General features: G+C 48.9%; 1 protein-coding gene across 1 annotated transcript; it reads left to right on the top strand.

The window, feature by feature from the left end:
- The first annotated feature begins 7,825 nt into the window (after positions 1-7,825).
- LPCAT4 (lysophosphatidylcholine acyltransferase 4) lies at positions 7,826-16,169 on the top strand. Its single transcript, XM_016199546.2, has 14 exons — positions 7,826-8,002; positions 9,482-9,624; positions 9,944-10,164; positions 10,543-10,655; positions 10,776-10,836; positions 11,852-11,910; positions 12,105-12,139; positions 12,685-12,739; positions 12,867-12,949; positions 13,198-13,323; positions 13,692-13,824; positions 15,004-15,102; positions 15,461-15,617; positions 15,894-16,169. The coding sequence occupies exons 1-14, from the start codon at positions 7,889-7,891 to the stop codon at positions 16,046-16,048; spliced, it is 1,554 nt and encodes a 517-aa protein (XP_016055032.1). The 5' UTR covers positions 7,826-7,888; the 3' UTR covers positions 16,049-16,169.
- The last annotated feature ends 493 nt before the right edge of the window (positions 16,170-16,662 follow it).

The raw sequence follows: 16,662 nt of genomic DNA, 5'->3' as shown, positions 1-16,662 counted from the left end.
CAGGGTCTGACCCTGGGCAGTTCTTCCTACTGCTCACCAGTAGAGTGTAGGTTCTTGAATTCGCATAGGAACGATTTCACAGTATGAGTCCAGGCGATTTTGAGAGTATATTTATTAAGCCAAGTAGAGTGGAACAAAGGAAGGACTTAAGGTAGAAGAAGAAACAGGAAGGAAAAAGAGAGCAAAGGGGGCCTTGGAGACAGGTTCAGGGAATAAGCCCCTGATGAGCTGCAGCTGCCCATTGCTCCCCTGGTTGCAAGTCTATGGAGTCCCTTAGAGTTTAGGAGAAAAACAGCAGAGATACAAGGTGTGGACATGCTCTAAAGAGAGAGCGCCATGGATCCCTTGTCTTGAGGCTTTTTATCTTTCCTTGGCTGGCTGGAATCCTAGGAGAGGTCTCTGGGGAGTGTCTCAACAGAATATTCATTAGCTTTTCAGATATGTCCTTCAATACGTTAATTCATCAAAATGTGTGTATAGAAGGGCCAGGGTTATTTTCTGGTTAGTTTTATTTTTAAAGAATGTTATCAAAGAGGGACTGTGACCGAGGTCAGCCTGCCCTGGGACGGTCAGGAATATGTAAACCATTTGTTCCTAAGTGTCCTTGGTTAGGGAAGATAAAACCTTGTGATTTATTAGCTGGCTGTAAGTTGCTCAAATTGTTTGGCCTTATCTAATTATTTTGTCTCAGCTTCTCTTATTCCATTTGTTAAGGAATTTCCCTAGCTCCCTTACTATTCTGCCTCACAAGGTCACAGAGTTCAGAAGCGGTAAAACTAGGAAATAAAATCCATATTGGTCTGATCCTAGAGCCTAACTCTTCAGTATTACATTACAGAGCTCCTGACAGAGGCTAGTCTGTGCCCTAAGATAGACAATAAAGTATAAAATTCAGTTTAGAGTCAAAAAGATCTAGAGATAATGTATTCAGAACATGAAGGAACAAACACCTTCACTATAAAATTTTTGTCACCTGGAGGCAGCGTCTCCAAACACAGGGCTTCTATTCAGAAAATACTGTCAAAAACAGCTCTATTAGTGTTCACCCCAGGCACTGCTAGAGCACCAGGGAACACAGAGACTTTTACAAAAAATAACCACCTTCCCACAGAGAGTAAAGGGAGGAAAGATATTAATTAGCACCAAGCATGAACACTAACATGTGGACTCAGTTGGCTATCATGGTTCAGGAGAAAAGAGTCTTTGAAGAAAGATTAAAAACCAATGACAGAAAAGATGTGTAACATCACTCGCCAAAAGAGAAATGGAAATTAAGATTAAAATAAGATATAGCCATGTACCTATAAGAACAGCTAAAATTAAAAATAGAGACAATGCCCACCCTAGCCAGGTGGCTCAGTTGGAGTGTCATCTTGTGTACCAAAAAGCTGCGGATTTAATCCCTGGTCGGGATATGTATGGGAGGCAGTCGATTGATGTTTCACATAGATGTTTCTCTCTCTCTCTCAAATCAACTAAATTATATATATATAAATAATCTCCTTGGGCAGGGATTTAAAAAAAAAATCTGAGACTTTCACCTGGCCCAGTAGCTCGGTTGGTTAGAGCATTGTCCCAATACACCAAGGGTACAGGTTTGATCCCCAATCAGGGCACATATAAGAATCAACCAATGGGGGACTAAGGGGAGGAAATTGGGGACATCTGTAATACTGTCAACAATTTTAAAAAAGAATGAAAAAAAAAGAATCAACCAATGAAACTATAAATGAATGGAACAACAAATCTCTCTCCCTCCCTCCCTCTCTAAAATCAATAAATAAAAATTTTTAAAAAGGTCTGAGACTCTAAACACCAGAAAACATTTATTAAACATAGGTATATTCAGCACTGTGGTTCACTCAGAACCACAGAGGTGGAATCACCCCGTCTCCTTTGTTCACATGTGCCTTTATGCTATAAGCTCCCTTCTTTTTTATTCTTTTTTTTTTAAATATATCTTTAATGATTTCAGAGAGAGGAAAGGAGAGCGAGAGAGAGAGAGAGAGAGAAACATCAATGATGAGAGAGTCATTGATCGAGCCCGCAACCCAGGCATGTGCCCTGACTGGGAATTGAACCCTGATCACCTGGATCCCAGGTCGACGCTCAACCGCTGAGCCACGCCCGGCCAGGCATGTAAGCTCCCTTCTTACAACATTTTTTCTCATTTCAAGCCTATCTTGAATATTCGTGAATGTTAAAGTTTGTGATTTCCCCCCCCTCAATCTCCTATCTCTCCTAAGTTCTTGGTGAACTTAGAATGAAGGCATCAAGCGTGGGCTAGCTGTACTGGTGAGCAGTCCGACCTATTAGCTCCCAAAAAAGAATCTGGCTTGATATTAAATGAGCTTCTTGCTTATTGAGATTTCAAAACATGGTCCAATATAAATCCTGACTAAAGAATAAGAGGGGATGAGAAAGCTGGAATTCAAGTTCACAACCACAATAGACTTATGTCCAACTCATCCATGTATGTATACTCCCAGCACTTAGCATGGTATCTGGTACATACATGTTGCTCAATAAACATTTGTTAATTAAATTGAAGACAAGATGGTTTGTCAGAAGAATTTCCACCTAACTTAAGGCACCTCTGAAACAAATAAAAATACATTTGATCCCAAAAGTATGTGGGAAACACACTTCTGATTTTGATTTTTTTTCTACCATATGCATAGACTTCTCCAAAATCTTTATCTCCATCCCAAACCCCAGATCCACATTTCTAAAGTCCTACTAACGATGCCACCTGAATCTAGCGGGTGCCTCCCACTAAATATGTTTAAATCAAGTCAATCTCAAATCTCCCTAGTCTCCCAAGCTAGACCAGTGGTTATCAAACACCTAAGAGATCATAGCGTCAGTAAGGTACCAAAGACAGGTTGATAGAGGGGGTCAGTCACAGGCGCAGACAGTAAGAGTGTGCATTGTCTGTAGAGAATATAAAAACAATAATAAAACTGCCTAACAATCAGTCAGCATTTAATTATCACTGAGCCAGCCAGGCATGGCTCAGCAGTTGAGCATCGACCTAGGATCCAGGAGATCGGAGTTCGATTCCCGGTCAGGGCACATGCCCGGGTTGCAGGCTTGATCCCCAGTCAGGGGCATGTAGGAGGCAGCCGATCAATGACTCTCTCATCATTGATGTTTCTCTCTCTCTCTCCCTCTCCCTTCCTCTCTCTGAAATCAATAAAGATATATATTTTTTTTAAAGTTTAAAAAAATAAAAAATAATAATTATCACTATGCACCAGCGATTCTGAGCGTCAGTGATAAAACACTTGTCAAAAAAACATATCCTATGAGTCCAGGTTTTAAACAATTGCTATGGTTACTTTTGAGTTTTAATAACATTTATTTAAGCTTCAAGTTATACCTTTTTATTACACACCTTTTAGCAAACATCGTATTCTACATGGAATTTAACTCAAAGAACTCTCAGTTATACAACTGCCCCCAGACACAAGCAAACTCAGTAGCTATTCTCATTCATTTAGAGAGTAAGTGTGCAACAGTCGAGAATCATTCCAGATAACTTGCATCCTTCCTGTCTCCAGACCCTGGGGTACCCGATATGCCTATGTTTAGTACTTCTGAGATAAACAATTATGGCATAGCAACAGTATCTTAGCTCAGGTTGTTATAACAAAATACCATGGGTGACCTGAGAAATCAAATTTTATTTTCTCATAATTCTGGAGGCTGAATGTCTGAGATCATGATCCATTTATAGTGAGGGCTTTCTTCCTGGCTTGCAGATGGCAGCTTCTCACTGTGTGCTCACCTGTCCGAAAGACACAAGCCCTTTGACTGCTTTTATAAGGGCACTAATCCCGTCATAAGGGCCCCACCTCGGGGTGAAATATTCGAGGTATACTACTGCATGGAGTAATTCCAAGGAGTCTAGAAATTTGCATAAACAAATATTATCTGCAAGCTGAATAAATAATAGAACTCACATTATCTACATAACCACACAATGTGGTTAAAACCCTTAGGATGGAGGACCCAGTGCCCTCTCCCTCCTGGGTACACGCCCATGCCCTTCCCTTCCTCCTTCCCCTTCTCCCCAAGGCGGCTCTGTCACCTTTACCTTCCTCATTTTTAAGCTTAAAGGGTCCTTCCTTTACCTCTTTTTTTAAACTAAATTTATTGGGGTGACAATGGTTAATATGAACATATAGGTTTCAGGTGTAGGTTTCTATGTTACAAGATCTGTATATTGCCCTGTGTGCCCACCACCCAAAGTCTTATCTTCTCCCCTCTTCCTTTACCTCTATAACTTGTTTCCTAAGCCCATTTTTTCCTACAAATTACTTATTCTACCTCTGTGATTTTCCAAATAAATGTTCTCTTATAGTTTGAGTCTTGGCTCTGAATTCTTTCCTAACTAGAACTCAAGTGTTGAGGTTGCTAAACCCAGGTCCAGTCTGATCTCACAGGTCTAACACCTGGTGCTGTTCCTTTCCCCTACAACAAAAGTATTATTACCCTGGGTAGGCCTGACCTAATCACGTGAGTCCTTTAAAAGAAAGTCTGGATGTCCGAGATTCAAAGCAGCCACACTTTCTAGTGCTGGCTGTAAGAATCAAACTGCCATTAAATGAATTCTGCCAACAACTAAGGAAACTTAGAAGCAGATCCTTCCCTAGTCAAGCCACCAGAAAAGAACATGGCCCTGCCAACACCTTGATTTCAGCCTGTGAGAACCTGAGCAGAGGACCTAGCTTAAGCTGTTTCTGGACTTCTGACCTAGAGAAACTGTGATAATAAGTGAAGGCTGTTTGAACTGCTAATTGTATGGCACTTTGTTACACAGCAATAGAAAACTAATACAGTGGATTTTTGTACATAAGAAAATGTCTGGCTCAAACTGGCTTAACGAGCAAGAAAATTTATTTTCTCATGTAACAGGAAGCCCAGAAGTACTTCAGACTTCAAATTGGTTTGTTCAGCCCTAGCTGGTTTGGGTCAGTGGTTAGAGCCCTCGAACTGAAGGGTCCTGAGTTTGATTCGGGCCAAGGGCATGTACCTCGGTTGTAGACTCAGGGTGAGTGCCAGAGGCAACCAATCAATGTGTCTCTCTCACATCAATGTTTCTCTCTCGCTCTCTCTCTCTCTGAAAAGCAATGGAAAAAAAATCCTCATGTGAGGATTTTTTTAAAAAATTGGTTTGTTCAGAGGCCCCTTTCTGTTATCAAAGATCCAGACTCTTCACATCTCACCACTCTGCTACCCTAGTGATAGCTGATCCTCAGGGTAATTGCAAAATGGCTCCAGCAGTCACAGGCGTCACATTCAGAGACATCCAGAGGATAAAAAGAGAGTGTTCATTAGAGTGTTCATTCGTAAGGCATTCTCATGAAGAGTGAGGAAGCTTCCCTGAAGCTCCTCGGCAGGTTTTCCTTCATGCTTCATTGTCCAGAGTCACACATCCATTCCAAATCAGTCTCCGACCAGGAGAAAAAGATTACCTCAGATGGGTTCCACCCAACCCGGCTGCCCCTGAGGCACATGGGCATGGGGCAGCTAGATACTGGAACGAAATCAGGATTCTGTTAAGGAGGAAAAGAGAAAAAAAAACAAATAAAACAAATCCACTACAAATCCAGAGTTGCTCTACAAAGAAGACAAAATGTGTGAAACCTCTGGCCCATCAGCACTGGAGAATGAATTAGACTAGAACCTCTAAGCTAGAAAAAGGCAAGCAGAGGGGCAATGAGCAGCTGATAGCAAGCGCATTTGTGACACATATTAGCAAAAAGATAATGAAGACTTATTTAAAATATCTTTAAAATTTTAATATTTAAGGAGCAAGAACATTTCAAGAGACATGAAAGGTAAAACAAACGATGGGACAATAGAAATTCACACCAGACATACTGCCTAAGGGCTTTCAGCAGTTCCAGAGAGAGAAAGAATTAGTAGTATCAAAACTTTGATACTATGTGGTTATCCATAATTTAATTACATAGTAATTGGCATATAATTATTATTACTCTCTGGGTTTGAGTCCTAAATTTAATAACTCCTCCTGGAGATTAATCAAAGAATTTATATGCATAAATGCATGACCCATGGACACAGACAATGGTACGGGGAAGGCCTGGGGTGGGGCAGATATGGGATGGAGGGGATCAATGGGGAAAAAAGGGGACATCTGTAATACTTTCAACAATAAAGATAAATTTTTTAAAAAAGATTAGCTCAACCCTTCAAAAATAAAATAAAATAATTCCTCCTGGTTCTGGTTTTAGATAATTTATGTAAAATATTCAAGGCATAAAAATAAGATGTCATTATGCACTTAATGAATTGCATTAAAAAATTATAAAACTAATGAAACTACCTTGGAAAACCCAAGATATACAGAAACCGGCCCTCCCTTACATTGTAGATAAAAGATCTACATGTATCTAATCATCATATTATACACTTTAAATGTTATATGTCAATATCTCAAAGCTGGAGATTACTATTAATTTAAAAATAAGTAAAAGAGACCTATAGAACCTTCCCTCTAAAACTCTTTAAGAAATAAATCTTGACTAGGATATCCTTTATTTCTTAGAATTCTGACTGCTCTCTTCTAAGGATACAGGCGGTTGTGTCAGTGAGTCAATTATGGGGCAGGGAAGGAGGTCTGGATAGGAGTGACTTCTGGCTTTAGCCTGATTCCCCTTCCAATAAAAGATTAATGGTATCCAGTGACCCAGCTGCCCATCGATCTGCCACTGTCCTCACTATCCTCACAAAGTGGTGACCGACAGGGTTGCAGAAGAGAGAAATAAAACAAGGTGAACCGAAGGCAGCTTCCTTCCACACACAACGAAGCTTCTTCCTTTTTGTCAAGGGTATTCGCTTTCTGATTGTTACTGGCTGTGGGTCTCAAAGCCCACTCAACTCCCTGATCTCACCATCACCTAACAACCAGTGGCTGGCCAGCTGATGAGTTTTCTAGCCTAGTTTGGAGTTGAAAAGGTATTTCTCCTCTCACACAGTGGAGAGAGGGAGACAGCAACAGAAAAGAGACACTAGAAGGAAAAAGTGTTGCCTCTGGAGTCACCCCAGCTTTCCCGGTCCCCGACCTGGCTTGTCGGGCCCCGGGAAGCATGTGGGCCGGCGTCCTGAGGGTTGCCGGCGACGCGCGGATCCAAGGAGCCCTCACACCAGAACAGGCGACGCGGCCTGGAGCCCGCAGGACGCGGACGCGCCGAGGTGTGCGGCACAGCGCGGCCGCCAGGGGGCGCGAGCGCCGCCAGTCCTCGCGCGATGGCTCGGCCCGCGCCGGGAAGGAAAGGTGGTCGGCCTCCGAGGGGAAGCAGCAGCCCGGAGCGGGAGGGCTGGACCCCGCCTCGGCCCCGAGCCGCCGGCCTCCGCGCTGGGCGCACCGGCCCTTCCATTCCCCCCGCCGGAGGGCCCCACCCCAAGCTGCGCCCGCCGGGTGACCTCGACGCGCGAGCCCAGTAGGCGGGCGATCTCGGCCACGCGCCCACCTCGAAGCCCCAAACCCGCTCCCAGCGGAGGCAGCGGCCGGGTCGTCGGAGAGGGACGGCCAGAGAGCCAGACCCGAGGGCACCCCGCGGGCCCGCCCCGCGCCCAGTATCCGGCCGCCGCGGAACAATGGCCGGAGGGGCTGCGGACGCCGCGGCGGGTGCAGAGGAGCCCGAGAGCTGGGAGGCTGGAAGCCCCGCCCCTCGCCGGCTCCCTGACAACGCGAGCGGGGCCGCGCCGCCTGCACCCCCGCCCCTCGGCGCCCCGCACCAGGCGGGGCCGGGGCCAGAGCGCTGCCGCCGTGCCGCTGCAGCCGCATCTGCTGGCTCTGCAGAGCGGGGCCCGGGGCAGCGGCCGGGCGCTCTCCCTTCCACCTTCTCCCGCCGCTATGAGCCAGGGAGGCCCGGGGGGCTGCGTCCCCCTCGATCCCACCTCCGGACCCTCAGCGCCCCCCAACCCGTTTGTGCACGAGTTACATCTCTCCCTCTTCCAGAGGATTAAGGTAAGGTGTGGGCAGGGGACGTCGGGAGGGCTCCTGGGGATTGGAGAAGGAGGCCGTTTAGAGCCCTGGCAGATGGGGATGGGGGTCCGAGAAGGACCCGGGTGAGGCTTGCGGGGCGGGAGTCCGGGGTGCGCACGTGGGGAGGGGGTTGAGCTGGAGAGGACGCGGGATTGAGCGATAGACCAGCTCCTAGGTGTGAAGGAGCTGGCTAGGTGAGGATGGAGGACTGCAGGGGAGCAAGGGTGGGGGAGATGGAGGACACCGGGAATGCGGATTACATCCTGCGGAGGCCCACGGGCTGGGAAGGAGTCGGAGGCTACGGAAAGCCGGGGGTGGGGGCAGGGGCGTGCTGAAGGCTCCTCCAGGCTCTGAATTAGAGGAAACGGGTTTCTGGGCCCGCGGTCTGCGCCCCCGTGCCCTTCCAACGCCCCCTCTTTCCACTCCCCCCCCAACCCACCCACCCACCCCATCCTGCCGCACCTTCAGGGGGGAGGGGAGGCTGAGAAGGGGGTTGGCTGCAGGAAGTGCGGGGTCGCCGCAGCCTAGCGGAACTGCCGAGCGGCGTGGGGAGTGTCCAGGCTCCTGCAGCCCTAGCCTCCCCCGAGGCGAGCTCCCGGGGCCGCGGTGTTTACCTGCGCTCTCCCCTGGGCAGCGCGTGGAGTCGCCCTGGCTCCAGGCAACCTCTGTGCCTCGGAGCGGGGCTGAGCTCTTCTCTCCCCCATCCCCCAGTACTAGGGGAGCGCTGTTTGTTGCGCCGAACTAGACACTGGCCTGCGGCCTAAAAAGTGGATCTCAGTGTGTTCCAGGCCCAAAGTGGAAAGAACCATCCTCCTGGTTTCTGTTGGACCTAGGAGCTATTTATGGAATGGGACGTGGGTGAAGAGGAACTGTCTCTAGCCTACTGCACATCAAGCCCTGTGCTGGGCGTGTTCACATGGGTTATCATTAAATACTCTTAACAACCTCTCCAAGTTCTAGGTGCATTTGATGACATTCGGTGTTATAGGTGGGATGGGGACCATCTGAAAGATAGGAAAATGAGGCCCCCGATCCTGTTCATCTTTTTTTTAATTCTCACCGGAGGATATTTTTTTCTATTGATTTTGTGAGAGAGACATCGATTGGTTGCTTCCCGCAAGCAACTGACCAGGGGCAGGGATCCAGGGATGGAACCTGCAACCAAGGTACATGCCCTTGACCGGACATTGAAGCTTTGACCCTTTGACCCTTGGACCTGACACTGTAACCACTGAGCCAAACCAGCCAGGGTCATCCTGTTCATCTTTTAATTACTCGTTCTCGTTGATACCTTCACCCCACCTCGGATGCCAGCCCAGTTTCCTGCTCCCACACCACCTGTCACCGGATGTACAGTGGGCGGTGGCCCTCTGCTCCTGGGTCTCTGCCGTGTGGAAAGGGAAGCCTGGGAGGGAGCACCTCCCGGCCCTGAGGTGGCGCGTTCTCTCCCACCCTCTGCAGTTCTGCCTCCTAGGGGCACTGCTGGCCCCCGTCCGAGTGCTTCTGGCCTTTGTCGTCCTCTTTCTCCTCTGGCCCTTTGCCTGGCTGCAAGTAGCTGGTCTTTCTGAGGAGCAGCTTCAGGAGCCACTTACAGGATGGAGGAAGTAAGTGGGGGATTAGCCCCCAGACACCCTGCTTCTAACTTGTTTCCTGCCGCTTATTCTGCTCCCTTTTTGAGAAGAGCAGGGAGGGTGCTGAAGCTCTGGTACTCAGCCTGGCAAGGTGAGATGAGTCACCTAGGCCCAGACCTGGTGCTCAGGACCTCTAAGTGATGTGCCTTGATATGTCCCAAAGTAGCCAGAAGTGACTTCCACCCCTTGGCCAGAGGGCAAAAGAAGGGCGCCTGCTTTTCCAGGTGCCTAAGCCTGGGTTGAGTGCGGGTCATACTCTCTGCCTCCACTGACACCCCACCTTGCCCTGCAGGACTGTGTGCCACAACGGGGTGCTGGGCCTCAGCCGCCTGCTCTTTTTCCTCCTGGGCTTCCTCCGGATTCGTGTTCGGGGCCAGCGGGCCTCTCGCCTCCAAGCCCCTGTCCTCGTTGCCGCCCCCCACTCTACTTTCTTTGACCCCATTGTTCTGCTGCCCTGTGACCTGCCCAAGGTTGTGTCCCGAGCTGAGAACCTTTCTGTGCCTGTCATTGGAGGTGAGAGAGTTTAAGAGGGGTGAAGGGGAGAGATGACAGCTCTGGGCAAAAAAGACAGGAATCAGATGGACACACTCTGAATAGAACTGACCTCAAGGTTGCAGGGGAGAAGTTAGAAGAGATTGACTGGTGTGGGCAAATGAGATGCAAATTAGCACCATTTGTGAAGCCACCTCTCAGACTCAGAGGGCTGGGGCTTAGAGAGGGTGTTGGAAGGAGCCCTGGTCAGTTCTCTAAAAGGAAAACACACAATAAAAGGAGGGGCCCCAGGGCAAAAAGATAACAGAAATATCTCCTACTGTAGAAGGAGGGGGACTGTGGGTGTTACTGCCCCCTGGTAGGAACCAAGTGACTCCTTGTATCCTCTCTGGACCCCAGCCCTCCTTCGCTTCAACCAAGCCATCCTTGTATCCCGGCATGACCCCGCTTCTCGACGCAAAGTGGTGGAGGAAGTCCGAAGGCGGGCTACCTCAGGAGGCAAGTGGCCTCAGGTGGGTAAGGGTCTTAAGACTCCTCACCTTTACTGTGCTCCTAAAGAGGCTCCTCTTTCCTCTCTCCTCTCCTTTAGCCTACCCCACCTCATTCTGGCCCCTTGATTTTTTTTTCCCCAGGTACTATTCTTTCCTGAGGGTACCTGTTCCAACAAGAAGGCTTTGCTTAAATTCAAACCAGGTGAATAAAATGATAGTGGGTGGTAGGGATGTAGGCAAAAGGAGCCCCAGATTTGAAGAGCGACTCTGGAATAACCCAAGAAGTGGAGGTGTTGTAGGCGGTGGGATAGCACTGGGTGTTAGTCTGGTGGTGTGAGACCAGTCCTGGGTTCAGCAACCTTGGTACTTGGGTTCTGGCTAGGAAAGAATTCAGAGCCAAGACCCTAACTATAAGAGGACATTTATTTGTAAAGTCACAGAGGTAGAAGAAGTAATTCCTAGAAGAAATGGGTTTAGGAAACAAGTTATAGAGGCAAAGGAAGGGCCCTTAGAGCTTGGGACTGAGGAAGCTAATGGTAACTCTCCTGGGGGCAGGGAGGGAAAGGGAAAGGCACGAGCATGTTCCTGGGTGGGAGAGCACTCTGGGTTCTCCATCCTAAGGGTTTTAGGGGAGGTCCCAGGGGAAGATCTTAATAAAATATTCAGCAGTTTTTCAGGTATGTCCTTTCAGGGTTGTGGTCCCCAATGATTGATTAGTCAGTGCCAGGGCAGGCGTCATTATCCAATGTAGCTGGTCCTGAGGTCAGCTGTGGCTGGTTTTGTTGCTTTTCTAGGCCTGGAGCTGAAATACAACTGAGGCCTAGATGTTATCTCTAAGGTCTGGGTGTTCAAACCTCTTGGCCTGTGATAGGCTAGGGGAGGAAAGACCACCCTGGAAAAAAGGTCCCACCCTACACTTGTCTGTTGCTAGACACCTGGGGCTTTCCATCCTGATGACCTTTTGTACCTGGCCATTGTCCTTGCTCTGCTCCTGTCTGTCTAACTGCCTATCACGGAGGGGTGGGGAAGGAATGGGAGACAAGATACCACCTTGCTGACTCTGAAAAGTCCCAAGAAGTCAGAGAGAAAATTATAAATGAAGCAGAACAAGACTAGATCTCATCTGAGGACTGTCCCAGACCCCTGTATTTCATGCCTTCTAGCTACCTCCACGTACTAACCTCTACCTGGGGGGTGGGGGTGGAAATGGGATTTAGGAGCCTTCATCGCAGGGGTCCCTGTGCAGCCTGTCCTCATCCGCTACCCCAACAGTCTGGTGAGTCTTAGTCCAAGAGAGGGGGAAGGGGGAGCATGTATTCACCCTAATGGGTGAAAACTGTTAGTGCCATGATGGGGTGTGCATGTGGGGGTGGGGCCAGGGCGGAGTCACAGCCTCTGCTCAAAGAGGATTAGCCAGTTCCAGGGAAGAAAAGTAATGCCAGTCTCCCCCCACCTCTGTTTCTCCCATAGGACACCACCAGCTGGGCATGGAGGGGCCCTGGAGTGTGAGTTCTGGTGGTCCTGGGTGAGGGTAGAGAGCAGGGTCTATCGGAGAATTCCTGGGCCATCTTCTCATCTCCAGACAAGGCCAATGGCCCTTCATTCTTGGATGAGGGAGCTCTAGAGAAGGAGATGCCTGTTTCCCACTGTTTTGTTATGCTCTCCCAGTGTGATCTGGAAGTGCTTTGAGCTATCCCACCTAATCATTCCTGCTGTGATTAAAGCTCCTTTAACTTATTTCCCTATTTCTAAGTGATTTTCTCCCTCGCTCCTTTCTTGAGAACCACCATCGGGCTTGCCTCTTGCCCTTTTCCCAGTTACTCAAACCTTCTCCCCCACAGTTCTGCCTCTGGCACATCCCTTCAAAGCTTCTTGCTTCCCCTCCCACCTTTCCGGCCTTCCCTCTGTCTCCCAACTGCAAATTTATCCAGCAGACTTTATGGCTAGGAGTCCATTTTCATAGTGAGCAGAAATTTCCTACTCCCCTGTTCCGGGTGGGAGGAGCTCATAGTGAGAGATTAGTGAACATCTGAAGTCTCTCTGCTCTTAGACTCAAAGTCCTCTGGCTCACAGCCTCTCAGCCCTGCAGCATCGTGGATGTGGAGGTATGATCGCCCCCCCATGGTGGGGTAGGAAAGTGGGCACCCACTGACCTCTGAAGCTTTGGGGGAAAAGGGTGGGAGTGGTCACCCTGGCTCTGAGGTCCTGATGAGAAGTGTGTGTATGTTTCAGTTCCTCCCTGTGTACCACCCCAGCCCAGAGGAGAGCAGGGACCCCACCCTCTATGCCAACAATGTCCAGAGGGTTATGGCACAGTGAGTGTTCCGCAGGGTGCTTCCTGGAGCAGATACAGGGCAAAGGGACCACAGGAGGGATGGAGCGCTGAGAGTGTGAGGCAAAGATGGGGAAGAGGGCAGTGGGAAGGCTTAGTGGACATCTGAGACTGGGTGGAGGGGGGTTAAAGGGGCCTAATGTCCTCTCCCTAGCCATAGGCCAGTCAGTAATGAACCCTCGGAGGATTCTTCTGCCTCCTCCCTCCGTTCCGTCCCTCTTCATCCTATAGGGCCCTGGGCATTCCAGCCACCGAGTGCGAGTTTGTAGGGAGCTTGCCAGTGATTGTGGTGGGCCGGCTGAAGGTAGCATTGGAGCCACAGCTCTGGGAACTGGGAAAGGTGCTTCGAAAGGCTGGGTAAGTGACCTTGAAGATGAGCGAATGGGCAGTGTCATGTATAGACAGAGAAAAAGAGTAGGAGGAAAAGGGAGAGATGGGAAGAAGGAAGGAAAGTCTTATTAAAAAAAAAAAGTGGGAAGATAGAGGAAATTTTTAAAAGATAGTGGAGTAAAAGGAAGGAAGAAAAAGAAAGGGGAAGATATGTAATTACCCCAGTGAAAAAAGTAAAGAATGGCTCTCAAGGGACTATGAGTCAGAGTATATCTTAGAAAAACACTAGATGTACCTGCACTGGAAAACTCTTGGGGCTGGGGCCAAGCTCCTGCTGGGTGGTGTGCCCAGGAAGAAACTGAGTCAGCTCTCTGCCTTCCACAATTCCATTGTAGGCTGTCCCCTGGCTATGTGGACACTGGGGCAGAGCCAGGCCGGAGTCGAATGATCAACCAGGATGAGTTTGCCAGGCAGCTCCAGCTTTCTGACCCTCAGACCGTGGCTGGTGCCTTTAGCTACTTCCAGAAGGTAAAGGAGCTGGGATGAAGAGTGCAGAGCTCAGCATTTAAGGATGTCATCCACGTGGCCATGGCAGTCACATTAGATGGCCAATTTGGAGTCTGTGCTGGATGTTCTAACCGCTATTGTCAGATGACCAACTTCTGAGGTTCCCTGGGGAATTTATTTTTTAATAGAGTATCCAGTGCATCGCAGAGCAGTGTTTTAATCATTGTGGTGTAGAACATTAAAGAAATAATTGGTCAGTGAGATCCATAAATTTCCGAAGCCACTTTAGAGATTGGCAAAGGTGAGGGATCATACGACCTTGAGGGAGACTGTGTGAGGGCTTCAGAGATGAGTCATGAAGGGTAGGTGGGAAGGTGACAGAGGAGACAATGCTGGACAGGTTAGATGGTTAAGAGTTTGAGACTCAGAATTATTTGCTATATTTGGGCAGATTTTTTAAAATATCCCACAACTTCTCTGGGGAATTTCTGAACTTCTCAAGAATCTTGGCAAACTGGATTATTTTCTGGGACTTTACCAGGTTTTCCTGTTGAATTATAAGATTGTCCCAGGAGATTCTTAATGTTTATAAACAACCACCAGTGATCCTGAGGAGTTCTTTTTTGATCTAAGATGCAGACTGTGGCTCTCAATGTCCTCTGAAGGGACAGAAGACATTGATTTCTTAGACTGAGGCAGACCGTCCCTGAAAGGAGCTTCCCCACTTAACCTGTAGCAGAACAGAACCAAAGTCCGAATACCATGGTTCCCCCACAGAGCTGGCAGGCATCCTTCTTGGTATTTTTGTCAGAAATTATGCCAGTGGCCCCCTTTTAGTCTGTTGGACCTGTTCTCCCACATAGGATATGAGTCAGGGGAGAACTGGTTTTCCTAGCTTGGAGGCCAGAAATGCCCTCAAAGGTAGGTCAGAAACTTAATGGTAATTTCAGCATTCCTGAGGGATTACTTCACATTCCTAGAAGATCCCTTTAGAAGAGAACTTTGTCACCAGGTGACTTGGGGCAGTAGAGCTTGAGCAAACCCATGATCTGAGAGAACTATCAGGGATCCTGGAGCATTTAGGACTCCAGGTTCTCAGGGAAGCAGACACAGGAGTCACCTCCGTGCCTGCGGAGAAGAGGGAGGAGAACAGGGTTGCTCCCCCTCCCCCATCGCCCTCGTTTCTCTTCCACACTCCAGGATGCCAACGGTTTGGTGGACTTCCGAGATGTGGCCCTTGCATTGGCAGCTCTGGATGGGAGCACAGGCCTAGAGGAGCTCACTCGCCTGGCCTTTGAGGTACCAGAGTGTTGGGAGGAGAGGGCACATGGTGGCTGTGCTCAGCCCACTCAGAAGCCTGTGTGGTATACTGTTTGTTACCAGTAGCTTCTGCATAGCTGGTGCTTGGTATCCACCCCAGTGCCGCACTGTAAACCCCAGAGTCCCAGTGTGTCTGTGTTGAGGCATAGCTGGGAACAGGAAGAGGGCAGCAGCTATGAAGTTCTAGTTCTCTTGCAGAAAGGACCCAGGGTGGGCAGGGAGGGCCTATGTTTTGCATTCTTAGAAGAGGAGGAACCTGTCAGGCAGACCTTTGGGAGGGAGAGTGTGGGGTGATGGCATGAGGAGGGTGCTTAACTTGTGTCCCCTTCTCTCCCAGCTGTTTGCGGAGGAGCAAGCAGAGGGGCCCAGCCGCCTACTGTGCAGAGACGGCTTCAGCACCATCCTGCACCTGCTGCTGGGGTCACCCCGCCCTGCTGCGGAGACTTTGCATGCCGAGCTGTGCCAGGCGGGACCCCGCCAAGGCCTCTCCCTCTGTGAGTCACTGTCTTCTTAGCCCACATGGGCATTAGGGGCACCTTCAGCACTGGGCTGGGAGGGAACAAGGGCTGGTGGCCAGTGCCAGGGATTGGAACATCTGAGAAGTGAGAATGGGAGGAATTGGCTAGGAAGGCAGAAAGAACATAAACTTGGACTTGAGAAGTGGAGATGAGAGAGAGAAGACATACCAATTCTGAGAAAAGAGCAAGGTGCCTGTGTCCTCTCCTTCTTAGATTATTTTGCTTTTCCCCATTTCACTCTCATGTGTCCAGGTGAGTTCCAGGACTTCTCCCTCCGTGATCCTGTCCACGGGAAGCTTTTCAGCACCTACCTGCGCCCCTCCCAGACACCAAATGCCTCATCCCCAGGCAGCCCCACAGCTCTGGCCAATGGGACTGTGCACTCACCCAAGCAGAAGGACGACTGAGCACCTCGACCTCCCCAGCTCGCATCTGGCCCGCAGACTCAAGGCAGCGCCAGGGGCTGACCCTGGGCCTCGAGCCCTCTCTGCTCCTGCTTGATTTTTAGTTATTGTTTGTTTTTTTTAAGTTGATTTTCATTTTTTTGTTCGTTTGGGGTTTTTTGTAAGAAACTATTTTATATATAAATATAAATATATATCTATATCTATTTAAAAAATATGAAGCTCGGTCACATTGATGGTCACATTAGCTGGGAAAGAAAGGGATTACGGTCGCCAGCTGCCCATTGGACAATCCCGAAGGTTCCCCAGGTCAGTCCTGTTGGCCAGAGCTGGATGAATCCTCACTTCCAGCTGGACAGGGCGCTTTGCTGCACAGAAATCCTGCAAATCTCGTGTCCTTTCCTCTTGTCATGCCCTGTATGTGCACATTTTAACAGGCTTACTCGTGAACCTCTTTTCAGCGTATTCCCTCTCGTTCTGTCCTCATTAGAGATTAAAAAATAACTAACTGCCATTCCATATTTAATAATCCTACTGAGGTTGATGCCTCCTCTCTGCAGCTCAGACCAACCACACAGGAGGGTTTTTCTGCCTTGGGATTGAATTGAGGACAGTTA

This window comes from Miniopterus natalensis, chromosome 1 (genome assembly GCF_054644295.1).
Source record: "Miniopterus natalensis isolate mMinNat1 chromosome 1, mMinNat1.hap1, whole genome shotgun sequence".
Lineage (NCBI taxonomy): Eukaryota > Metazoa > Chordata > Mammalia > Chiroptera > Miniopteridae > Miniopterus > Miniopterus natalensis.
The sequence above is the reverse complement of the archived record's forward strand: the minus strand, read 5'-3'. Positions and strand labels throughout refer to the sequence as shown.

Coding starts and splice junctions, on each gene's coding strand:
- LPCAT4 (XM_016199546.2), top strand. CDS start 7,889: ATGAGCCAGGGAGGCCCGGGGGGCTGCGTCCCCCTCGATCCCACCTCC. Junction 9,625..9,943: donor CCACTTACAGGATGGAGGAA/GTAAGTGGGGGA, acceptor CTTGCCCTGCAG/GACTGTGTGCCACAACGGGG. Junction 13,825..15,003: donor CCTTTAGCTACTTCCAGAAG/GTAAAGGAGCTG, acceptor TCCACACTCCAG/GATGCCAACGGTTTGGTGGA.